The sequence below is a fragment of the Macaca nemestrina genome, chromosome 1, assembly GCF_043159975.1.
Source record: "Macaca nemestrina isolate mMacNem1 chromosome 1, mMacNem.hap1, whole genome shotgun sequence".
Lineage (NCBI taxonomy): Eukaryota > Metazoa > Chordata > Mammalia > Primates > Cercopithecidae > Macaca > Macaca nemestrina.
The window spans coordinates 148,306,398-148,332,138 of record NC_092125.1 but is presented as its reverse complement, the minus strand read 5'-3'; the positions used below and the strand labels follow the sequence as shown (position 1 = coordinate 148,332,138).

Here is a 25,741-nt window from a genome sequence, read left to right as displayed (position 1 = left end):
TTGTCAAATTGCTCTCTTTATGGGTTGGACTATTTTGTCTTCCTACCCACATTGTAAGGGCATGCTGTGTTCCCGTAGCCTTACCAACAGAGTATGTTGCTAAGTGGAATTTTTCTAATCCCCAGTTGATAAGAAATACCATTTATAAGTAGTTTTAATTTGTACTTCTCATAAAAGTATATATTTGATTCAACTATTGTGAAAACTAATTTAGAAAATAGCCAGGTGCAGTGGCTCATGCCTGTAAGAGATCCTTCAGGGGATCCTCCTGCCTTGGCTTCCCAGAGTACCAAGACAGGAGGATCTCTTGAGGCCAGGAGTTCAAGACCAGCCTGGGCAACATAGCAAGACCCTGTCAGTACAAAAAAAAAAAAAAATTAGGCAGGTGTAGTGGTGCACCTGTAGTCCCAGCTACTCTGGAGACTGAGGTAGTAGGATCACTGGAGCCCAGAAATTCAAGGCTGTAGTGAGCCATGACCATGCCACTGAACTCCAGACTGGGTGACAGAGCGACAGAGTAACACATCGTCTCTAAAAAAAGAGAGAAAGAAAGAAAGAAAATACACCCTACAGAAGACACTAACCCTTTGAATAATCAATGATCAGTTTCTCATCCCCACCTGTGTAAGCCCAAGTGAGCATTGCCATTCCACAGGAAAGAATATTATCATTGGTGGACAGTAGCATGTCTCAGAGTTTGTTCTGCAAATTTTACGAAGTTTGAGACACTGGGACACTTTGCCAAGAAGTTAAAGAGGCTTCTTTATTTAATGACTCCTCAAAGCTTTTAAAACTTTTCTTTTTTTTTAAAATGGATCGCTAGGAGGGGAGAATTTTGGACTTTAATGGACCCTTTTCTCAGAGACTCTTCCATTTTTTCCCTGGAACACATTTTGGGAAACATTGATTGAGAAGGTTTGGGAGGTTGGGTTGAATTTATACCCAGTTAAAGGCCAAGCCTGCGAAGTCATTTTATTTAAGATAAAATCCCTATTGTTTTCTCATAACTTGTTTTTTTTTTTTCTAATAATAGAGAAAAGGGGAGGATCTTGGTTAATGGAAGGTTTTTATTAGTTGGATTACCTGAGGTACAGGAGTCAGAATCCAGCCTTGATTAGCGTCGCTCAGGGCCAGCCCAAGGAAATCAAGACATGGGCAAACTGCTGTGTCTTAGGCCTCTTTTCTCCTTGGCTGGTTTGCTTAGTGCCCCTATCACAAACAAGCTGGCAGGAAAAGACCTGAAAACTCATTTGCTCTAAGATGGTGTTTGTTCATTTGCTCAATTGAACAAATTGTTACTTATTGAACAATTTCTAACTTTACTGCTTTGTGCTGGGTCCCTGAGGTAGTCCCAGAAGAAATATAAGGCTCCAGTGCACTCTCCAGCAGCCCCTGATCTCCTTAGGAGGGTAAAATATGCCCAGCAGTGAGCTAACAATGTAAGTGTGATTAAGTAGCAAGATGAGACTTAGAATAATGTTACTTCTCCCCAGTAGCTCATCTCTTGAGAGTCTGCTTTTTAACCCTCTGGTTAATGCTTTATTGGGAACTCCAGTTGTGGAATTTCCTCAATTCTACAAGCAAAGATAAGGAGGAATTTTCCTTCTTTTCTTTTTTGGGTGAGCAGGTGTTCCCTTATAGTTGGCTCTGGGTGACTGCCACAGTGAGGCCAGCCAGCTACTTTGGGGCATCAGAGAGGGCTGCCTGCCGGGCCACCATGTGTAATGCTTCAGTAGCCTTTAGCTCCACCTAAGGTGTATCTCTGCTAATTGCAATAATCTTGTCGATAATATATAAATGAGGGAGAAAAGGCCCAGTCTGCTTTATTTTTTTGTCCCAGTCCTCTTTTCACCTCCAAATTTGTCTTTAGTGCATTGTGGCCACAAATTCCTTTTGCAGAAGGCAAAATAAGTAGGTTCTCAATTTGAGCACTGATGAGTAGTTTCTTGGAGCAGTCTAAAAAGAAATGTGGTTTTTGACAGCAGCTAAAAAGAGGACATATTAGAAATGCCAAATTGCTGTTATAAAGAGCTGGCTTCTGGCAAGGGACTGAACAATTCGGACTTCAAGGATATGTAGAAATGTTTTGAAAGTTCTTGTTTAAATATGATCTCAAGAAGTTAGAAGCAGGTCAAGCCAACTAGATAAACTTTAAGTGCACACGACTTCATCTTGAAATCTTACTCACAAAAAGTAGTTTTATAATCAAATACTACATCCAAATGCTTATTTACGAAGATGTTTGTCTCAACATTATTTATAGTGGTGAAAAATTTGAAAACCATTTTAATGTCCAGTGGATAAATTGTTGATTAAATAAAGTCAAACAGGCATAAAAATTATGAAGGACAAAGTCTCATTCTGTCACTGATATAGTTTGGATATTTGTCCCCCCAAATCTCATATTGAAATATAATCCCCTGTGTTGGAGGTGGGGCCTGATGGGAGGTGATTGGATCATGAAGGATAATATTTCATGAATCGTTTAGCACCATCTCCTTGGTGCTGTCCTCATGATAATGAAGGAGTTATTGTGAGATCTGGTTGTTTAAAAGTGTGTGGCACTTTACCTCCCTCCTCTCTCTTGCTCCTGCTCTTGCCATGTGACATGCCCGCTCCCACTTTGTCTTCTGCCATGATTATGGGCTTCCCGAGGCCTCCCCAAAAGCCAGGCAGATGCCAGCACCATGCTCCCCGTAGAGCTTAAAGAACCGTGAACCAATTAAACTCTTCTTTATAAATTACCCAATCTCAGGTATTTCTTTATAGCAACAAAACAAGGCCTAACACAGTCACCCAGCTGGAGTGCAATGGTACAGTCATAGCTCACTGTACCCTCGAAGTCCTAGGCACAAGTGATTCTCTCACATCGGCCTCCTAAGTAGCTGGGATTACAGGCAAGCACTATAACACCTGACTAATTGTTTTGTGTGTGTGTGTGTGTGTGTGTGTGTGTGTGTGTGTGTGTGTGTGATAGTCTCTTGCTCTGTCGCCAGGCTGGAGTGTAGTGGCATGATCTCGGCTCACTGCAACCTCCGACTCCCTGATTCAAGCTACTGTCCTGCCTCAGCCTCCCGAGTAGCTGGGATTACAGGCACGTGCCACCACGCCCAGCTAATTTTTTGTATTTTCAGTAGAGACGGGGTTTCACCACGTTGGCCAACACCTGGCTAATTTTTTCTTTTTTTTTTTTGTAGAAATGGGCTCTCACTACGTTGCCCAGGCTGGTCTTGAACTCCTGGCCTCAAGGGATCTTCTTGCCTCAACCTCCCAAGCACTAGGATTACAGGTGTGAGCCATCGTGCCAGGCCAAAAATTGGGTTTTTAAAGAATTCTTTTTTTTTTTTTTTTTTTTTGAGGTGGAGTCTCACTCACCCCCGACCAGGCTGCAGTGAAATGGCATGAACTCAGCTCACTGCGACCGCCGTCTCCCAGGTTCAAGTGATTCTTCCGCCTCAGCCTCTCGCATAGCTGGGATTACAGTCACCTGCCATCATGCCCGGCTGATTTCTATACTTTTGTAGAGATGGGGTTTCACCATGTTGGCCAGGCTGGTCTCGAACTCCTGACCTGAGGTGATCCGCCCACCTCGGCCTCCTAAAGTGCTGGGATTACAGACATGAGACGCCATACCCGGCCAAGAATTTTTTTTTTTTTTTTTTTTTTTTTTTGAGACGGAGTCTCACTCTGTCACCAGGCTGGAGTGCAGTGGTGCAATCTCGGCTCACTGCAATCTTCACCCCTGGGTTCAAGCGATTCCCCTGCCTCAGCCCCCCGAGTAGGTAGGACTACAAGCGGGCACCACCACGCCCGGCTAATTTTTTGTATTTTTAGTAGAGACGGAGTTTCGCCACGTTGGCCAGGATGGTCTCGATCTCCTGGCCTCGTGATCCACCTGCTTCGGCCTCCCAAAGTGCTGGGATTACAGGCGTGAGCCACCGCGCCCAGCCTTTGATTCTTATCTATATTGTTTAGAATATGTATACATGTGCATAGAAAAAAACACTATAAGAAAATACTATTAACATGTTAACAGTGGATTTCTCTACTAATAATGATTTCTATTTTTAAATTTTTCTTTCAGAACTTCTATAGTAAGAATGTATCTTATCTTCATCATCAGAAAAAAATTTAATGAGTATTACTTTTACAAATAACTTATATGTAACTATATAACACTGATGTTATGAGAATTAAAACAATGTGACTTAAGTAGAATGAATTGTTACTGTGTTTTTGTTGTAAACATTGATCCTGTCCTTGAAAAGGCTAAGTATATTTGTAGTAATAAAAGCATGTAGAGTTTTTTTTTTTTTTTTTTTCTGTGCTTCTATGACATATGGCTTACCGTTGGCATTTCTGTGAGGCAACTGAAAAGCTGTTCTCCATCACTGTTTACCAAATTTTCACAAATCCCACTTGGAAAAACTAGTTGAAATCATGGTAATGCTAAGAAACCCTAATCCTCCTTCACCTACTCTCCTGGGCTTAAAAAAAACATTCAATGCTGGGCTGCATGATCTAAAATAAACCTCCAGGGCAAAAGATTAAATTAGGGACTGGTTTGCTGCCCAGCAAGACTGACAGGATAGTCTTCTTACTTTTGCAATGGAAACAAAAGTGGAAAAAGAATAGAAAAACCTAAGTAGTTCATAATTAGCCAGAGCAATTGGATGAATTCAGCAACTTCTAAGTAAGTTAGAAACACAGAAGACATTGTCCTATTATCTAGAAAAAGCCACTTTACTGTCTAAGATTTTAAGTAAACATTTCCAAGTTGATGCCAGAGGCATTAAAGAAATGGCAATCCTGTTTCTTTAGAACAGCATCAAATTTTTTTTACGTATTGAGCAGCAGCAAAGCTGGAGGGGCCGCTTTCATGTAGAGCAGGAAATTCCAGTGCTTCATTCAGAATTAAATCATTTACCTCAGGGTTCCAGACAGTCTGGAACCCCAAAGTAAGCCCTTTTCCCGCGTGGCAGCTTGGTGTAGAGAATAGAGAGTTTGAAAACTCAAAAGCACCCGACAAATATAAGGGCTTATTATCTTTCTTCACCAACTATGGAGCAGTCAAGAAAAATTAACCCTCTCATTTGTTAACCTCAATAACAGGGTTTAACTGATCTGTAGCCACGGATGGCTCAGATAATTGCCCTAATTAGTTTGGTATGAAAAGAGGCTGGAGTAGGGGATTTGGAGCTCAAATAATTAAGCCAAAATAAAAAGAAAAGAAAAAAGAGCTTATGCCTTACAGATTTGACATATGGATTCCAGATGTTATGGAAGAAATTTTACTGCTAAGGCTTTTAGGCCACTTTTTGTAGTTAAGGATAGGGTTGGAAGGAAGGCCTCAAGGCAAAACAGGCTAAAAAATGAGGGAAATATCCTATTGATGGTTACCGAACACTTCAGGGTGTATGTATGTGTACCGGTATATATCTCCAAACTGAAAACTAGCAGCAGGGTCTTAAAATGCCCCTAGGCTGGGGGTGTCGGGGGAAGGCCTTGGAGGAGTGATTTCTGAGTTGGCTTGTTTGGAGATTTTCTGGCAGATAAGTCACCTCCTCAGTTGGAAGTGATTGCTCTGTTAATTCACTGCAGTTTCCCTGAGGAATTCTAAATTTAAAATGTGAATGCAAACTTCCTAGCATGTTATGCGAGGGAAGGTTGCTAGGATCTGGGTCCCATTTAGGAACAGAGACAGGTAATTATACCAGGAAAAGGGCTACACTTTTACTTCAATGCCATGCACCAAATCCTCTGTTTCTCCCTTTCAGAAAATGGTAAACAAGGGAAAGAAAGAGGAGTTCCAGACCCTGCATACCAAAATATTACAGACACACAGGAAATGACTCTTCAAATCCAGGCTGTAAACCTGTCATTTTGTGGGCTTGTCTGTGGCTCTAGAAAAGCGAGACAAAGATCACACTGAAGACTTTCCTGTTTGGGGCTGGCTGTACTGGAGGACCTCTGGAGGCCTTTCCATGCCAGGTGCTATGATCCTAAACTCGAGCCATAAAATGTAATGTTAGAGGATAGTCAATGGAATTTGAGGCAAAATTTGTAGCTTAAAACTCATTTTGCTTTAAAAAATGTAGACGTTGAAAAACTGTTCTTTATAAGCAGCAAAAATTTTTAAAAGAAACTGAAAAGGTAAAAAATATATTTTGGGGGAAAGAAGTAATATTCTCAGACCTATTACTATCTTTTAAGGCTTTCAATTATAGATACTCCAAATATGTAATAAGTTACTAAGTCCTTAAAATATGTATTGATCGTCCTAAAACATTTGCATATTGACTTTAATCCACGTAAAAGATGTTTCTGGTGTATTCAACCAATGCTGCTCCTCTGATTAGTGAAATGGTTTTGGATTCATTAATTCTCCAAATATTTGTATTCTGAGTGCGTTCTAAGGCTAAGACATTCTTTGAAACAAACACACACAAAGAACTAAGCCAATCTATTGGTTAATGCAGGCATTCCTCCCTCCTCCAGCTTAGTGTACTGGCCCTGGAGTCAGAATGCCTGGGTTTCCCAGCTCCGGTGCCTTGAACAAATTACTTAACCTCTCTGTACCAGTTCTCTCCCCTGAGAAGTAGGGTTAGTAATAGCACCTACCTCATCAAACTAAATGAGTCAATACATGTAAAGCACCTAGAAAAATACCAGGCACATAGCAAGCATTCAATAAACGTTGGCTATTCATTTAGTGCCGAGTATGAGGGAAAGCAATGTAGAAGTGGATATGGAGATAAAACAAAGTGCATTAAAGACGGAATATTCGAACTGGTTCTTGGAGAAAACATGGAGTTCACGTGGAAGACAAAAAAGGGCCAGGTCAAGCAAATGATGTGAGTGAAGGCACAGAGCTACGAAACTAAATAGCATATCTGGGGAATTGTAAATGATTCGTTAGAGCTAGATTAAGAGGCATGTGACATATGCTGCTGCCATTCAAAAGCAAAGATTTTTAAAAAGAGAGAGAAAAAATAGAGGCACATGGGAATGAGGGAGTAGAAACCACAGGATTTACTGACTAAACCTATGTGATGGGAAGTGAGGTAGGGCAGGTTTCTGGGTTTATGGTGATGCCATCAATCAGAAACAAAATATGGTACATGGTGTGACCTTTGACACAATGTGTTTGGACATACAGTATGGTAGGGACCTTTAAGACCCAAGTGGAGATGTACAATTGGATACACAAATCTAGCCTTTATAAGAGCACTTTGGCAAGCCATACAGTGTAAGGGATCATCAAAGTGTTACTGATTGTGGTAGCCATGAACTTGACTGAAATCTTCAAGAATAAGGGTAGAGAATGAGAAGAATAACAATGTAGACTACACTGGCAACCAGGGGCAGTTGGAAGAGAAGGAAGCAGAGAAAATAGAACCAGAATAGCATGGAGCCCCGGAAGAAACCAAAGGAATAAAATCAGTTTTGCACTAATTGATGGTTTTAGTGGAAAATGACAGAAAACCCAATTCAAACTTGTTTACATTGTTAATAAGACATATTGGCCCATATAACTGAAAACATAAGCCTCTGGATGGGGGGATAGCATTATACCAAGACAAATGACATGAGGAATTCAGCTTACCTGCAACATTTAGCAGTCATATTGAGTGCCTACTATGTGCCAGGCATTGTTCTAGTCAATGAAAAAAACAGGCAAAAAGTCCCTCGTCTGTGGACAGAACACATAAGTGCCTCTTGGTGTCTCCCCACTCTCTTTTCATTGAAATGCAATGCTTCAAAAAATTTGGAAAATTATCTATGTGGAGGAAGATGAAGAGAGAAAACTTTAGAATGTAATGAAAATTCCAAAACATTTGATGGGAATTTTAACACGATTTTGTAGGAATATGTGAAACTTCTGTACTATTACGAAATGGAGGGGTGACATAGGGAAGCAGTTCAGTGTGGTAAAAATTCTAAAAATCCAAAATACCACCCATCATATGTTTTCAAGTCCAGTTATGAATTCAGATTAGTCAGTTTTTGACTTAATCAAACTGAGTTGTGGAGTTTATTCAGATTATATAGACCTGTAAAAATACTTAGAGGTTTCAAATGTCTCTGGTAGAGCTTTGTACCTAACTTGTGTGACATATTTTATATGTAGATTATGTTCAAACCTGTATTAATCTGTTCATGTTTTAAATTTAAAAATATAATTTGCAATGAAAGCCTCATGCTCAGCCATTATATCCAACTAAGCACTACCAGTTTCTCCATCCCTCTCTTCTCTGAAGCTAACACACTGTACATCCATGGGTAAACTGTGTCAGCTCACTGGGCCTATTTTCCATTTCACAATTTGAAAATGATGAAACCTACCTAATTGGATTTTTGGAAACTAAAATATTATGTGACTAAACTTTGTGAATTCAAAAGCACTACACAGCATTAAATTTTAAGATTAGAAAGTTGCAAGTTTACAACTGAGTCCAGAATCTTACTGTTTTAATGGTGAAAATGCATTGCCAATTTTCTCAGTAATTTTTTTTGGCCAAAGCAGTTGACTCAGTAATATTTTTCTGATTCCAGTTGGAATGTTTCCCATAAAACTCTATGAAGCTATTTGCACTTCAAATTTTAAAACATGGCCCCCATATGCTTAGTTCTTTTCTCAAATTACCCTGTACAAAAAGCCATTCATGCCTGATATAGTTTATTTCTTTTTTTTAGAGACTGGATCTTGCTCTGTCACCCATGCCAGGGTACAGTGGTGCATCATAGCTCACTGCACCCTTTAACTCCTGGGCTCAAGCGATCCTCCTGCTTCAGCCTTTCCCAGTAGCTAGTGCACCACCATGCCTGGCTAATTTTTTAAATTTTTTTGTAGAGATGAGTTCTGTATTAGTCCATTTTCATGCTGCTGATAAAGACATACCCAAAACTGGGCAATTAACAAAAGAAAGAGGTTGAATTGGCCATATAGTTCCATGTGGCTGGGGAAACCTCACAATCATAGCATAAGGCAAGAAGGAGCAAGTCACATCTTATGTGGATGGCAGCAGACAAAAAGAGCTTGTGCAGGGCAACCCCCATTTTTAAAACCATCAGGTCTCGTGAGACTCATTCACTATAATGAGAACAGCACAGGAAAGATCTGCCCTCATAATTCAGTCACCTCCCAATGGGTTCCTCCCATGACACATGGGAATTGTGGGAGTTACAATTCAAGATGAAATTTGGGTGGGGACACAGCCAAACCATATCATTCCACCCCTGGCCCCTCCCAAATCTCATGTCCTCACGTTTCAAAACCAGTCATGTCTTCCCAACAGTCCCCCAAAGTGTTAGCGCACTTCAGCATTAACCCAAAAGTCCAGTCCCATGTATCTGAGACAAGGCAAGTCCCTTCCATCTATGAGCCTGTAGAATCAAAAGCAAGTTATTTACTTCCTAGATACAATGGGTGTACAGGTATTGGGTAAATACAGCCATTCCAAATGGGAGATTTGACCAAAACAAAGGGGCTACAGGCCCCATGCAGGTCTGTAATCCAGCAAGGCAGTCAAATCTTAAAGCTCCAAAATGATCTCCTTTGACTCCATGTCTCTCATTTGGGTCACGCTAATGCAAGAGGTGGGTTCCCATGGTCTTGGGCAGCTCTGCCCCTGTGGCCTTGCAGGGTACAGCCTCCCTCCCCGCTGCCTTAATAGGCTGGTGTTGTCAGTGACTTTTCCAGGCGCATGATGCAAGCTGCCAGTAGATCTACCATTCTGGGGTCTGGAGGATGGTGGCCTTTTTCTTAACAGCTCCACTAGGTGGTGCCACAGCAGGGACTCTATGTGGGGGTTTCAACTCCACATTTCCCTTCTGCACTGCTCTATCAGAGGTTCTCCATGAGGGCCCCATCCCTGCAACAAACTTCTGCCTGGGAATCCAGTTGTTTCTATACATCTTTTGAAATCTAGGCAAGGTTCCCAAAGCCCAATTCTTGACTTCTGTGTACCTGCAGGCTCAACACCATGTGGAAGCTGCCAAGGCTTGGGGCTTGCACGCTCTGAAGCCATGGCCTGGGTGCTACGTTGGCCCCTTTCAGCCATGGCTGGAGTGGCTGGGACACAGGGCACCAAGTCCCTAGGCTGCACACAGCACAGGAATCCTGGGTCCAGCCCACAAAACCACTTTTTCCTCCTAGACCTCTGGGCCTGTAATGGGAGGGGCTGCTGTGAAGACCTCTAACCTGTCCTGGAGACATTTTCCCCATTGTCTTGGGGATTAACATTTGACTTTTCATTACTTAAGCAAATTTCTGCAGCCAGGTTAAATTTCTTCTCAGAAAATGGGATTTTCTTTTCTATCACATTGTCAGGCTGCAAATTTTCTGAACTTTCATGCTCTGCTTCCCTTATAAAACTGAATGCCTTTAACTGCATGCAAATTACTTCTTCAATGCTTTGCTGCTTAAAAATTTCCTCCACCAAATACCCTAAATTATCTCTCTCAAGTTCAAAGTTCCACAAATCTCTAGGGCAGGGGCAAAATGCCACTAGTCTCTTTGCTAAAACATAACAAGAGTCATCTTTGCTCTAGTTCTCAACAAGTTCCTCATCTCCATCTGAGACCACCTCAGCCTGGATTTCATTGTCCATATCATTATCAGCATTTTGGTCAAAGCCATTCAACAATTCTCTAGGGAGTTCCAAACTGTCCCACATTTTCCTGTCTTCTTCTGAGCCCTCCAAACGTTCCAACCTCTGCCTGTTACTCAATTCTAAAGTCACTTCCACATTTTTAGGTATCTTTTCAGCAGCACCCCACTCTACCGGTACCAATTAACTGTATTAGTCCATTTTCATGCTGCTGATAAAGACATACCAGAGACTGGGCACTTTGCAAAAGAAACAGGTTTAATTGGACTTACGGTTCCATGTGGCTGGGGAAGTCTCACAATCATGGCAGAAGGCAAGGAGGTGCAAGACACATCTTACGTGAAGGGCAGCAGGCAAAGAGAGCTTGTGCAGGGTCACTCCCGGCGCTGATGGTTTTTAAAACCATCAGATCTCATAAGACTTATTCACTATCATGAGAACAGCACAGGAAAGACCCACTCCCATAATTCAGTCACCACCCATGACACATGGGAATTGTGGGAATTAAAATTCAAGATGAGATTTGGGTGGGGACACAGCCAAACCAGATCAGGATCACAACATGTTGCCCAGGCTTAACTTCCTTAAACAGGAGGAAACAATCAGAAATAGCAACTGACTCGATTCTCTAAAATGAAAGATACTTGGATGGATGATTTTTCTTTTTTTTTTTTTTTTTTTTTTGAGACGGAGTCTTGCTCTGTCGCCCAAGCTGGAGTGCAGTGGCGCGATCCTGGCTCACTGCAAGCTCCGCCTCCTGGGTTCACGCCATTCTCCTGCCCCAGCCTCCCGAGTAGCTGGGACTACAGGTGCCCGCCACTGCGCCCGGCTCATTTTTTTTGTATTTTTAGTAGAGACGGGGTTTCACCGTGGTCTCGATCTCCTGACCTTGTGATCCGCCCGCCTCGGCCTCCCAAAGTGCTGGGATTACAGGCGTGAGCCACCGCGCCCGGCCGATTTTTCTTATGTATATGGATTTTTAAGACTTTTCCCCACTAGGTTTCCACTAGCTCAACCAAACTTTACCTCAGTACCCACAGGGACGCTTGTGCAAACACGCTCCCAGGACATCTCTAAAGGGGAAAATAATCTATTCTCTAATGTGATGATGAACATAGAGTGATATGAAAGTCCATTTTCCAACCAGGAGATACAAATGGCTGCATCAGACTTGCTCCAAAATATTTAGCCTCTTCCCTCCTAAGTCCTGTCTTCCCCCTCATAAAACATACTCTGCACGTCTTCCAGGAAAGAAAGAAGTTTGCTTTCATGCTAACTTAAGAACCTTGCAATGTTTTCAGTTAACTTCTGAGATATTTCTCCACCAACACATGCATCCAAATTTTAGATTTCTCCAGAGCCTGGGAATTACAACTTCACAAATATAACTTGGTTTGGTGTCATGTCATACTAGGGTCTTGCTTTATCACTTGATGCCACTCCCTAGTGTATGATACCACAAATTTCCAAATTCATTACGAAGACTACAATCTTAAAAAAACATACTCTTGCTTTAGCAATTACTTCAATTTTGCGATTCATGTATTTGCAAACCTGGAGGATGGGCAGCTATAGAATTGGTTTTTCTAAACTCAACATGTACTGGAAGCCATCATACTGTTACGGACCTTCTTCATTCCACAAAGCACCATGACTGCTGCAATCACTCTTAATGACTTTTATAAATTTTAATCTACTTGATACACATGCCTAAGTAAACAAATCTTGCACAATTGTTCAAATTTTGTCTTCCACAATGGGGAAAAACAGTTTAAAAAAATACTGATTATGTATTTTTCTTTTTCTAAATTTTCATTTTTTGTAGAGATGGGGTCTTGTCATGTTGTCCAGGCTGGTCTCAAACTCTTGGCCTCAAGCTATCCTCCCACCTTGCCCTCCCAAAGTGCTGGGATTACAAGCATAAGCCACCGTGCTTGGCTGTCTTGTTCTTATACACTGAATGTGCAGTGTTCTGTAATTCTTCTCTCTTAAGGGCTTAAGATACATGGAAAGATTGATGCAGTGTGTAACCTTTTTATTGTTCAAAATGCTACAGATAACTGCATTTTGGAACTCAAAAGATTACACCTTCCCAACTACTTCTTGTTCATTTTATTATTACTATACTCAAAGCATTAAAATAGAAGAAGCTGGGTAGAGAAAACATGCAGAAGTAGGGTTACCAAATAAAAGATGTTCACTGAAATTTGAATTTCAGATAAACCCATTTTTTGTATATGTCCTGAATACTAAACACACTAAAACATTATCTGAAATTCAAATTTAACTGAATGTCCTGTAAACTTACAATTTAATAAAGAAATTAATGAATAACCATAAAGCACAGATGACAAGTACAGTCATACAATCAGGAGAGGAAAAGACCTCCACTAACAGATCTCCAGGTACAACAGAAAGGTACCTGGAAGAGATGATAACTGATGTCATTCTTGAAAGATGACTACATTTTGACTGATGGACAGGTGGTTTAATGTGAGGATTTTGGAGGTCAAGTGTCCCAAGTTAAATTCCAAATGAATCACTCACTAGCTGTGTAACATTAGACAAGCTACTTAAGCACTCTTTATTAAAAAATGAGAATACTAATAATACCTTGCTAGGTTTAAGGATCAGAGAAAACATATGCACAAAGCACCTGGAACACGGGAGGCACTCTTTAAATGGTAATACTTATTACAACTTAAAATGTCACATAACAAATAGGGTACTTGTCACAGACAAACATTCAAATGTTAATGTTATGCAGTAATAGTAATATTGAATAAGTAATTTTATTTCCATGATCTATTTACACTGTACAAAGACTGTTGAAAAGCACCCTACAAGTTCACAGTACATTACAATATATTTACTTTAAAAAGATATTCCTTTATAAAAGGTTTATAGAACATTGGCATGTCAACATGTGACAAAACTCTCAAAAGCATGTCACCAATTCTGTGAGAGCAAGAATGCATCCAAGTGTTATCAATTTCACAATCACAAGTCACCATTTGAGTTTTAAATACATACATGTTTTAAATTAAAAAAGAATTCTACAGTGGAAAGTTCTTGAGGCAATACTTATTAGTTCATTAACGTATGCACTTTCATGGAGATGTGGCATAATAACCCACAATATCAACTTAATCTGTCCAAAGAAACATTTCAACAAGTTTAGCAGTCCAGAAATTCTGGTCATTTGTTTCTACTTTTTCTTCTTTGCTGGTTCTCCTGGCTCTACTTTGCGCTTTTTAGAAGTATGCTCATCTTTTTCATCATCTTTAAATAGAAAAGGAAGAGTTTCGATCAGTAATTTAAAAAAACCCAACATGTTAAGCATTAAAATTTCACTGGCTTTATACCAAAATTATTACCCTCATCAACTAATGTTTCTCTCAGAGTTTCCCAATAAAAAACAAGAATTAACTTTTAGAGCTCTGATTTTTAAATGCAAATGAAAGTGAGCAATTTTTTTTTTTCAATTGCAGCCATACAAAATTCACAAAGTGACTCTTTAGCACTATATTAAGGTAGCTTAAAATAAGTGACTTGACTTCCCCCAAATCAGACTTTTGAAAAAGGCTCCCAAATACTCAGCAAGCTTGTCCAACCTGCCTTATTTGTTGTTGTTGTTGTTGTGCTGTTTTGTTTTAGGCTTTTAGCAGCCTGAAGCCATGGTTTTTAGTTTCTGTCTCTAGTGATAAGCAGAAAAGGAGGATGATGAAGGGGCTTTATTGGCCAAACCAAAAACAGAAACTAAGAACTCATGACTGTATTCTCTCCCTTGGATACCACTACATAATAGTATTTACATTGTGTATATTCAAATACAATCAATGCTTTGTAATAATGGAACATATTGTTTTCTTTTTACAAAAAATAGGTATCAATCTAACCATGACATTATTTAAGTGGCTATCAGCTGTCCTTCTCCTTTCAATCTGCTTTCTCTCCTCCAAAAACAACTTTTTTCCCCATCACCTTCTCCACCCACCCCAAATCCTTATTTTGAGGTTAAAAAGCACTCACAAACAGGTTTCTCCAAATCTCTATTTGGAATTTTATCACGTACTAAGTTCTAATTTCCGCCCCCCTCCCCCTCCCATTCCTAGGACAGCCAGAACATTCTAACAGCAACAGAAAAATATGTATCTTCCTACTTCATATTATGGAGAATTTGGAGAGGGGAGGGAGGTTAGAGAAGAGCCTTACATTAAAACAATGTCCTTTACACCTTTCCAAAATCTTATTAGTATTTTAAAACGAATATTTAAAACTAGTATTTAAAAAATTAAAATAGAATAAAAAATTTTTTTTAATCCAATGTTTTAAAATATCCAACTACATGGTTAAAAAAAAATACAGGGTAGCACAGACTAGTTGCTAATTCCATCTCCCTAAACAAATGTGTGGTATTAAGAACTCCAAATAGACAGAGTAACATGGAAAAGATGTCATGATTTATAAAATACAAATTTATTTTGAGCACATTACTAATTAATTGTTGCTTTTGACTTTATTTTCTTGATCAACAGATACTCAAAAAGTTCAACAGGTCCTCAAGTGGAGATTTATAAAATATTTTGATATTGAAAGGGGCCTTCATATTAAAAAATGTGGGGAACTACTGACATCAAATCACACATTCCTTGAAGGAAATATACTTAAAGTCTTAAGCCTTTAATTCCCTTCTGCTAACTGTACCATAATCAGAATATCTCATTTATTGACACAGATAACAATCAGTACCATTCATCTTCACTCTTCTTCAAGCACAGCATGGTGATGTTATTCATATGCTTCACAGAGCACTATGGATTTACGTAGGCAGTGTAATAAAATAATAAAATACAATTCAGATCAACAACGCACCCCAGGAATTTACAAATCAAAGTTTTAATCAGTAGTTTATCATGTTCACACAAAAGCACTGGCTCTACAAACCAAGTAACATAGTATACCACTAAAACAAGCCAAACCTTTTACTTTTTTTTTTTTGAGACGCAGTCTCGCTCTGTTGCCCAGGCTGGAGGACAGTGGCGCAATCTCGGCTCACTGCAAGCTCCGCCTCCCAGCTTCACGCCATTCTCCTGCCTCAGCCTCTCAAGTAGCTGGGACTACAGGTACCTGCCATCACGCCCAGTTAATTTTTTGTATTTGTAGTAGAGACGGGGTTTCACCGTGTTAGCCAGGATGGTCTCGATCTCCTGACCTCGTGATCCACCCGCCCTGGCCTCCCAAAGTGCTGGATTACAGGCGTGAGCCACCGCACCCAGCACCTTTTGCTTTTTAACTGGAGTGAATTATCACTAAGCTCGTCCTTTGAGATTTTCAGTAGTGATAATATAGAAATGGAAAGTATTAAGTTTACAATATTCACTATGCATTAACATACATTTAGAAGATACTGAGATATTTTTGCTTTTAATTTGCCACTTATTACAAATAAATTAACTGAATAACAAAACCACAAACTACTGAAGTTGAAAAATAACTGGCTATCAGTGATTTGAGCAGAAGTGCTATGCCATCTAGTGTCATGACAAGGCATTGCTTTATAAACTAGAGTAGGGGGAAAAAATCTGAGCAATGTTCATTTATCAACTTTACTGAGCTTTTTTACTCCGTCTCATATAGTATAGATGTACTGGTGAGGAAACAGTTTTTTTTATTATGGAACTCAAATCACTCAAGTTAAGTAAGTTTAACTTATCAATAAACAAACTTTCTAAATTCTAAAAACGTAAACTAAAAATCACTATTAATTATGCTTTTACAATTAATTATACATGTCAACAAAGCTACAACTAATAACTAAGCTTTGCTTACTTACGTTTTACAACCACTAAAACCAGAAGTGCTGATAAGCAGCAAGACTCAGTGATGAGTTCTGAACCTTTCCCAGCTCTTCCTCTAACGTAACTGGAAGACAGATGTTAACCAGCAATAAAAGGCCAAAGGGCAGAATGGGGAAGCAAAATAAAAAAGTAACTTGATAATCTAAAATTTGGATTAGAGTGTAGAGTTTCTGATACATATTTTATGAATGAAAAAAAAAGGCTAAAAAATTATGACATAAATTGATTTTACAGTGGGTTTATGATATAGGAATCTGAAATGGCAAAAATCACTTCTAAAAGTGGGTCTTTTTGTCATTTGATGTTGCCTGTATTTGTTTTCTGACAAAGGACCATCATGTGATCAAAAAGACAGAAATTATCTATGTAAATAGCAGTGTTACTTATCATATATTTGGAACTCCTTCTAACTTAAAAGCTAAGCTGGAAGAAAGATAATTCTTGCTTGCTTGCCCTGGTGTATAATCCTGGTTTTTTCCACATAATGACAAAAATGTGAGAGCACCAGCCTATGGAAATCTAGTTTGAGTATCAACCCTAGTATCTTTACTGCCATTCTCCCTACAGAAGAATATCTGTATCTCAAACACTGTTGAGAAATAGCTATTCATCAGGAGACCAAATACCAGTTTAATAAGGCATAATTTATATTTAAAGGTCTGGATTTGAATGCCTACTACTCTGCCTCTTTTTTAGCTGTGTGAATGAATTTGGGAAAATTCTCTAATTTGAGATTGTTCTATCATCTGTAAAATAGTAATAATGAGTCATGTAGCACTTCTGTATCAGGTTGCTGGGAGTAATAAGAAAACTGTGAGAAAGTGTGTATTTTAGAACTTGGCATTTTCTAGTTTTGTGACCTTGGACAAGTGATGTAAGCTATCATTTCCACATTTCTCTTATTTCACAAGGTGTTGTAATAATTACAGATTACTTAAGCAAATATATTTTTACTAATTATGAAAAAGATTGGCTGGGCACGGTGGCTCACATCTGTAATCCCAGCACTTTGATAGGCCAAGGCGGACAGATCATGAGGTCAGGAGATGGAGACCACCCTGGCTAACATGGTGAAACCCCGTCTCCACTAAACATACAAAAAAATTAGCCAGGCGTGGTGGTGGGCGCCTATAGTCCTAGCAACTTGGGAGGCTGAGGTGGGAGAACGGTGTGAACCCAGAAGGCGGAGCTTGCAGTGAGCCAAGATGGAGTGCCACTGCACTCCAGCCTGGGCGACCAAGCGAGACTCCTCTCAAAAAAAAAAAAAAAAAAAAGAAAAAGAAAAAGATTGTACAATGTGAGGTATTATAAATGTTCACATCATTTTAGGTCTGCAAAAAGATGCCACTTACTGAAGAGGCTCCTTCATTGTTGACTTCTAATACATATTGAAAGTCAGCAAGAGTAATGGAAAAGTTAGGTAGAATCAAAATTAAAGAAAGAACTCCCGCTAGTCAGTTCTCCTTTCTCTTAAAACATCACTCCCTGCATGACTGTAAAAAGGGGCTAAGTAGCCCCTGTATTGTTAGAAGATCAGAAATCTGTTTAACAAAAATGGCATACTCTTTCTTAAAAATAATGGTCCAAAACATTAGTTCGATTCAACAATTATCTACTGAATACTTACAATGTACTTGATACAAACATAAACACTTCAAATCCTGCTGTTTGAGGAACTCATCATAAAGCAGACAGACTTTTAAAAAACCACATACAAGTGATGAGGGCAATCAACAGCATTAGCATAAACAAGGTACAGAGGAGCAAATAATTATTAGAGGTGATACCTGAGATTTCTTCTTTTGAGTTGGATTTTGAAAGATGAATGAGTTTACTAGCCAGAGATAAGAAAGAACACTCCAGAATAAGGTGCAATATATACTGAAAGGCAGGGAACCATAAAATTCAGTTCTGGATTTCAAGATCTTCCAGCGCTAGAAAGGGGCCATTAAAAATGACTGTGGACAGGGAGAAAGGGCCTATCAATAGAAGGCCTTGACTCTATCCCATTGAAGGGTTTTAAGGAGGCAAGTTATATAATCAGATATGACTTTTAGAAACTCAACACTAGCTGCAGTGTGAAGGATGGAACAGATTGGATAAGAGTGTGTAGGCAAAGATTACTGTGATAGTCCAAGTAAGAGATAAAATTATGCTGTTACGAACTAAAGTAAAACAACTAAGTCATTATCTTCCTATTACTATGTAGTAATGCTCAGTTAAATTCATTTTGTCATAATAATTTTAGCTCTGAAGCACAACTGCTTTAATAGAAAATGAAGCTTTCGGCCGGGTGCGGTGGCTCACGCCTGTAATCCCAACACTTTAGGAGGCCGAGGCAGATGGATCACATGAAGTCAGGAATTCAAGACCAGCCTGACCAACATGGTAAAACCCCATCTCTAACCCCCCCACCCAGAAAAAAAAAAAAAAAAAAAAAAAGCCAGGAATGGTGGCAGGCGCCTGTAATCCTAGCTGCTTGGAGGCTGAGGCAGAAGAATCACTTGAACTTGGGAGGTGGAGAGTGCAGTGAGCCGAGATCGCGACACTGCACTCCAGCCTGGGCAACAAGAGCGAAACGCTGACGCAAAAAAAAAAAAAAAAAAAAAGAAAGAAAATTAAGCCTTCGGCACTTTGCAGCCAGTCACAAGAAACCATGAATTGATTTGTGTTCTAATAATAAGGCCTCATAAAACACAGACTACTGGATGAGATACCAGATATTTCACTTTAAAGCCTGAACATTATGATCTTTCATTAATAACACAGCAACTATTAGCTATCAGAGACTTCATGTTAAAGCCAAATATATATGATCTTTCTCAAAAAAAGAGCAAGAAGTATCCAAAGACCATCAAATTAGTTTGCTAATTTGCTAGATTTAATTTTCATTCATTAAATATCTCATTTTTTAAAGCCCATCACGGGGATCAAAATAGATTACCACGGGATTCTGACTTTCCTTACCTGATTCCAACGTCTCCTCCCCTTCCGGTAGAAGCCTAGCTTTCTTAGCATTCTGTGGGGCATCATCACCATTGTCCTCATATATGTTAGACCATTTTATTGCCATGTCAAGCTCTGGAGGAGGAGGCTTCTTCTCAGTGGTGTAGGTCTCAGGAGGTGGTACATAATTTGACTTCCATATTTTGAATTCCTTTGGAGGCTGTTAAGCAAGCACATTAAGAAGCACTGTGACGAACCGAGGTTCCTATGATGGACGTGGGCACATGCAACTCCCTGCCGTTCGCTTATCGTTCAGGCTTTTTTTTTTCTTTAAGGTTGAAAGACACATTTTTCCATCAAAATCACAATACTGTTAAGTGAAAAGCCAAAGGGTTCCCTATATGAATAAAGCTAATAACTTTTAGTTACCAAAGAAGAATCCAGTCTCAGAGATACTACGCCAAGGCTGACCCCTTCAGGAGGCTGCAGCAGACACTGTCTTGGAGGCAGCACCGCAGGCACTTCGGCGTCAAAGGGAAGGGGTCTCAGGGAGAAGCTGCAGCGGGGGGGCGGGGGAGTCACCACCGTTAGTCCTCGCCGCGCGGGGTCGGGGCACCGAGCGCGGAGGTTTGGGTCTCCTCACAAGGGGGCGGGGCTGCGGGTCCGGTCTGACACCCACCAGGCTGGGGGAGGGGGCCAGGTTTCCCAGGGCTTGAGGTGGAAGGGGGTGGTGCGGCATCCCGCGGGGGTGACTGCGTGTGGGGGAACGGACAGCAGGTCCCCAGCAGAGGGCTCAGGAGGAAGGGGGCGCAGGCCGGGGCCGAGACCGGGAAACGGGGTCGGGGACCTCACCTCCTCAGGCGCCTTGACGACGTGCCTCTCCCAGTCTATCTGCTTGTTGAGCGGATTGTAGAGAAAGGCCGGGCGAGTCACGCTCCTAAACAGCTCGTCGGGTCCCGGGAGCCGCTTCTCCGCCTTGTTCCTACAGCCGCCCGCCGACTTCGCCAGATCCGGGGTTCTGCGACTCGTCTCCTCCGGCTCGATGTTATCCTCCTCGTCCGAGGAGTCTGAGCTGCTGCTCCCGTATGCCGCGAAATAACTCAGAGGGTCCTTCTCCTCCGCTGCCATGACGGCTGCCAGCGACGACCCAGCACTCCGCCGGAAGCCGGAAACCGGAAGTCAAGCCAGGGCCCGCCCAGCGCGTGGCCCCGCCCCAAGTCTTACAAATAAGCCTGCTCTCTGCGCCCCCTGGCGGCTGCGCCTCGCTCCTGTTTCCTAGCGAAGGGGCTGAGGCTGGAGGCGGGCCCGGCACGTTGCCAAGCAGGGGCGGGGCTGCTTTTGCTCATTTCTGAAGAGCTCTGAGAAGAGACGAAGTATGCTCATGAGCCAGGGATCCCAGCCAAACTTCCCGCATTCGATAGCATTTACTAAAGGCATAGAAAAGCTAAGAATTTTGTCTTTTCGCTGTCACTCCACTTTAGCCCTTGCCCAGAGAGGGTAGGATTTTTTCCTGATCCACTGCATCTCGTCTTCCAAATAAAAATTACTCTCAGTGTGATTCCTTAGGTTGTCATGGAAGACCTCTAGGGGTGGTGGACTTCCCCAAGCCAAGAACTAAATCCTTTCCTGCTTGACCTCATTCAAGTGAGCTCTGAACAGCTTTGATAAAACTCTTGGATCATAGCCCACCACTTGGGTCATCCAAACTCTCTGGCTTCTCATTGTCAGCCTCTTCTCCGCCTGCTTTGCTCCATATGGCCCTTAAATGTTGGTGTTTCCCAACATATTGTACTATCTTTCGGTGATGCTTCTAACATTTTAAAGGGCGTTACAAAGTTGCAACTCAGCCCATCCCTTTCCACCGCATTAACTATGCTATGATTCCCAAATCTGAGTGTTCAACCCCAATCTTTCCACCCAAATTCTAGACCCGACCACCATGTGGATCTTAAATTTTCCATATGGTATCTTTCTGGGGCCTCAAACAACCACTTACTGGAACCGTAACCTGTCTTTTCATATAATTTTTCTCTGCATTTTTGTTCCTTCTTTTGGTAAATCGTGTAACCATATGACTAGTATTCAGGGAAACTAGAACTCTTTGACTCCTTCTGGTGAACTAAATAGGAATGATACCCAAATGAAGTTATCAGTGTAAAAATTTAGATTTCACTTAAGGATGCCTGCCCGTTTAGATACTCACACGTACACATAACTTGCCATTCCTCCCTGGAAGTAGGCTCCAGGGCAGAGTTATATAACTATCTTGTTCACTCCCTCTTTCCTGTGGTACAATGTCTACGAGCTCCTTGAGGGGAGAAGCTGGACCGTGCTTTGCTCATTTTTAGATTCCTAGTACGCAGCGCAGTGCTTGTCACAGAGCAGGTGGTTAATAAATATTTTTTGATTATAATAATTTATGATGGTGTGGTTCTAGATAAGTGTTTCTCAAGTTTTCTCATCCAGGTTCCTATGTTGGCAGAGGAAAATGATGGTCTCAAAGTGCAAAGTTTGGGAGTCCCCAAAACCATCCTCACTCCTGACACCAATTTCAGGTTTTGCAAACTTCAGACTACCCTCAGGTTTGGTAATTTACTAGAAGGACTCACAGAACTCACTGCAAGCCATTATACTCATGGTTACAGTTTATTACAGCAAAAGAACACGGGGCGGGGGGGGGGGGAACCAAACAGCCAAGGGAAGAGGCATATAGTGCAGAGTTCCACATTCAAAGCTTCCAGTTGTCCTCTCCTAGTGGAATTGTGAACAGTATGCACTTCTCCTGGCAGAGACACGTGATGGTATGCATGGAATACTGCCATCCAGAGAAACTCACCGGAGCTTTGTTGTCCAGAGTTTTTATTGGGGCTTGGCCATATAGACACAGTTAATTGCCCAAGAGTGACCTGGGTCTCCAGTTCCTCCAGAAACTGAGCTGATACTTGTGGCCCAAAGTCCCATGGGCATATGTATTTTTTTTTAATACAAGATCTTGAAAATGTATGGAAATTTTGCATGGTTGTGTTTAATAAAGCTTTCTTTTAATAGACAAAAATATTTAGAATTACTTATTACTGAGTAAAACTGACACTCTGAGTGACTTTTAAAACGGACTCACTGTTGAATGCCTCGGAGACTGAGGTACTCAGTTTGAGCAACATGAGTCCTTGTTATCAAACCATCGGTGGTCTCTGTGAGACTTGGTCCAAAGACCACTTCTTACTTGACCTTTCAACAAGATACTTGCCTTCTTGAAATGCTTTTCTCTTGCCTTTCACTAGATCATACACTTTAGTTCTCTTCCTATTTCACAGGGCCCTTTTCAGTTTTCTCTGTTGTCTTCTCTGTATCACCTCTAGATGCAGAAGCATCTCAGGCTCACTTCTGAGCCTTCCTCTTTTTTGTCTACCCTCCATTTCAAGGCAAACTCACCAAGTTCCAAGGTTTTAAATACTAGTTTATGCTAATAACTCCCACATTTACATAACTGGTCCAAAAGTCTTCCTGAACACCAAACTCCTATATGCAGTTTCCTACTTCAATGTCTCATAAGCTCCTTAAACTTAGCATTTTTGTAGCAGAATATCTACAAAGATAGCTGCCAACAATTCCTCTTGTCTCATGTTTCCTAATGATTTGAGTCAGGTTATGAATCTTTGGCAAGAATATTATGAAAGTGGTATTATGGTCTTCTCACTGCCTTCTACCAGAAGGCACATGATTTCAGTTTGTCCTGGCACTGATGACTTTACCTTTGATTTGTTTAAGGTTGTATCTCCCAGGCTTCTCCACTGTAGTTACTTTTTTCCTCCTTTGTATTTTTGTAGTGAGGTATTTAGAGACTTTGTCAACATCACATTCTCCTCCAAATTATTTGTCTATTTATTCATTTTGCTTGAGACAGAGTATCACTCCATCACTCAGCTGGAGTGCAGTATCACAATCTCAGCTCACTGCAACCTCCACCTCCCAGGTTCAAATGATTCTTGTGCCTCAGCCTCTTGAGTAGCTGAGATTAAGGCACCTGCCACCACGCCTGGCTAATTTTTGTATTTTTAGTAGAGACAGGGTTTCCCCATGTTGGCCAAGCTGGTCTCGAACTCCTGGGCTCAAGTGATCTGCCCACCTCAGCCTCCCAAAGCGTTGGGATTACATGCATGAGCCACTATGCCCAGTCTGTTCATTTATTTATATTAGCATTAACTAATGGTTTCTTATCAAATGAGTTATAATCCATTATTATTTATTTTGATGTTGAAATTCTCTCTGATTTGGCCAGTGGGAGCCCCTTCAAGCAGGCTTCTGCATTCTTTGGACATGTCCTCCCCAAGATTCTTTGATCACTTGGTCTGCTTCCTGAAACAAGATGTTTCAGGCTCATCTTATACTTTGCATTGAAATTAGCCATTTCCAAGGAACTTTGATTCCTTTTAATGGAGAATGGTATTTAGAAGCCAAGGTCTGGGTGCTAGGTGAGCTCATTGCTAATAAGATGTTAATGTTTCCAGATTATCTCACTAATTCATTCCTACCTCAGGGCTTCTGACCTCAATGTTACTTCTGCCTGGAACTCTTCCCTTTAGAACTTCCCATGGCTGGCTCCTTTTTATGAGTTAGGTCTCTGCTCAAAGCCTCACCTGCTCTGAGAAGCCTTCTACAATATTATTATCAAGTATCTTCCAAGTTACTTTTTACCTCATGCCTTATTTTGTCTCCATGGTAACTAGAATTATCTTCATTTTCTTTATTTTTGGACTCTCCCACATGTGTTGTGTAAGAACACAGGCTTAAGAGTCAAACAGCCCTGGATTTTAATCCTAAAGAGCTGTGTGATTTTAAATCATTGACTTTATCTTGAGTATCTCATCTGTAAAAAAAAAAAAAAAAAGACAATAAAACCTTCCTTGCAGGTTGTTATTAGGATTAAAAAACAAGAAACAAGATCACACATGTGGAAACACTAAACTCATTATTTGGCATCTAGTAAGGCTGTGGATTCCAAACTTTGTTGCCTGCTGAAAATCACCCGGAAATCTGATGCCTGGCTTCCACAACCAAACATTGTGATTTATTGGGTATGGCTGGAGATTGGGATCTTTAAGTGCTCCTCAGTTGATTCTAAAATGGACAACAAAATTTGGGAGCCATTGCAATAAAGAACTATTTCTGGTAATTAAATAGTATGGTAAATTCAGTATGAAGATTTTAGCCGCAGCACTCAAGCTTTTTGCATATTATCTGTCCTTAAATTCAGTTCTCCTTTCAGAAAGCCCTCATAAGATTACATTTAAAAACTGTAGATGAGTTTGCTTCTTGGTTTGCTTTTTCTCCAAAGTCAACAGTGGATATATTTATCCAGTGATACAATATAATACTAGAGTGTGAAACTTCCACCTCTTTTTTACATTGCTTAGGTAAAAAGATGGTAGCTGTTAAGACTTGACTTCTACCTCATACCATACACAAAAATTACTTTGAAATGGATTATAGCGCTAAATGAGGAACTAAAACAACTTCCAAAAGAAAGCGTAGAATATTATCAGGATGTTGAGATGGCAAAAATTTCTTAAACAAGAAACAAAAATCACTAGCCATGAGAAAAAAATGTGATAAATTGGATTTAAAATAAAAAACTATCTATGAAAACAAATAAACAAAAAACTGCCATTATCTTGGCCTGCCCGTATTTTACCAGTGTTTGACATTGCACACAATGAGTGATATGCTGACTAAAGACAAATCACCTCTTCAAAAGTGAACTCTCCCTCCCCTGAAAGTAGTGAATTATCTCAATTGATTGTTCAGTCACAGGCAGTCACAGTCCTTGCTCTACTCTTTCTCCCCCTCTCACCAGTGAACTTGGCAAGTTTTTAAAAGTAAACAAACAAAGTGAACTCATCATGAAAAGACCTGGAAGAATTCTGATGCACACTGATAAGACAAAGAAGCCAGTCTGAAAAAAGCTACATACTTTGATTCCAACTGTATAACATTCTGGGAAAGATGAAACTACAGAGACAATAAAAAGATCAGTGGTTGCCAGGGTTGGGAGTGAGACGAGAGGGAGGAAGGTATGAATATGCAGAGCACATGAGCTTTTGAAGGCAGTGAAATTATTCTGCATAATGGCAGATACATGATATTACACATTTGTCAAAACCCACAGGACTGTATAACACAAAGAGTGAACCCTAATATGAACAATGGACTTTGGGTTAACAATAGTATCAAGATTCACTCATCAGGCTGGGCGTGGTGGCACACAACTGTAATCCTAGCAGTTTGGGAGGCTGAGGCGGGTGGATCACCTGAGGTCAGGAG

The 25,741-nt window shown here is 40.6% G+C and overlaps 1 protein-coding gene across 2 annotated transcripts; it reads right to left on the bottom strand.

Annotated features, from left to right (window-relative positions):
- Window positions 1-13,168: 13,168 nt before the first annotated feature.
- C1H1orf52 (chromosome 1 C1orf52 homolog) lies at window positions 13,169-20,852 on the bottom strand. 2 transcript variants are annotated; one of them, XM_011743076.3, is made up of 3 exons: window positions 20,273-20,603; window positions 19,442-19,640; window positions 13,169-13,895 (listed from the first exon to the last, which is right to left on the bottom strand). In XM_011743076.3, the coding sequence occupies exons 1-3, from the start codon at window positions 20,546-20,548 to the stop codon at window positions 13,822-13,824; spliced, it is 549 nt and encodes a 182-aa protein (XP_011741378.1). In that variant the 5' UTR covers window positions 20,549-20,603; the 3' UTR covers window positions 13,169-13,821. The 2 variants fall into 2 exon arrangements, with proteins under 2 accessions (XP_011741378.1, XP_070944081.1); XM_071087980.1 differs by lacking the exon at window positions 13,169-13,895 and adding an exon at window positions 15,366-15,427 and having other exon boundaries at window positions 20,273-20,852.
- Window positions 20,853-25,741: the final 4,889 nt, after the last annotated feature.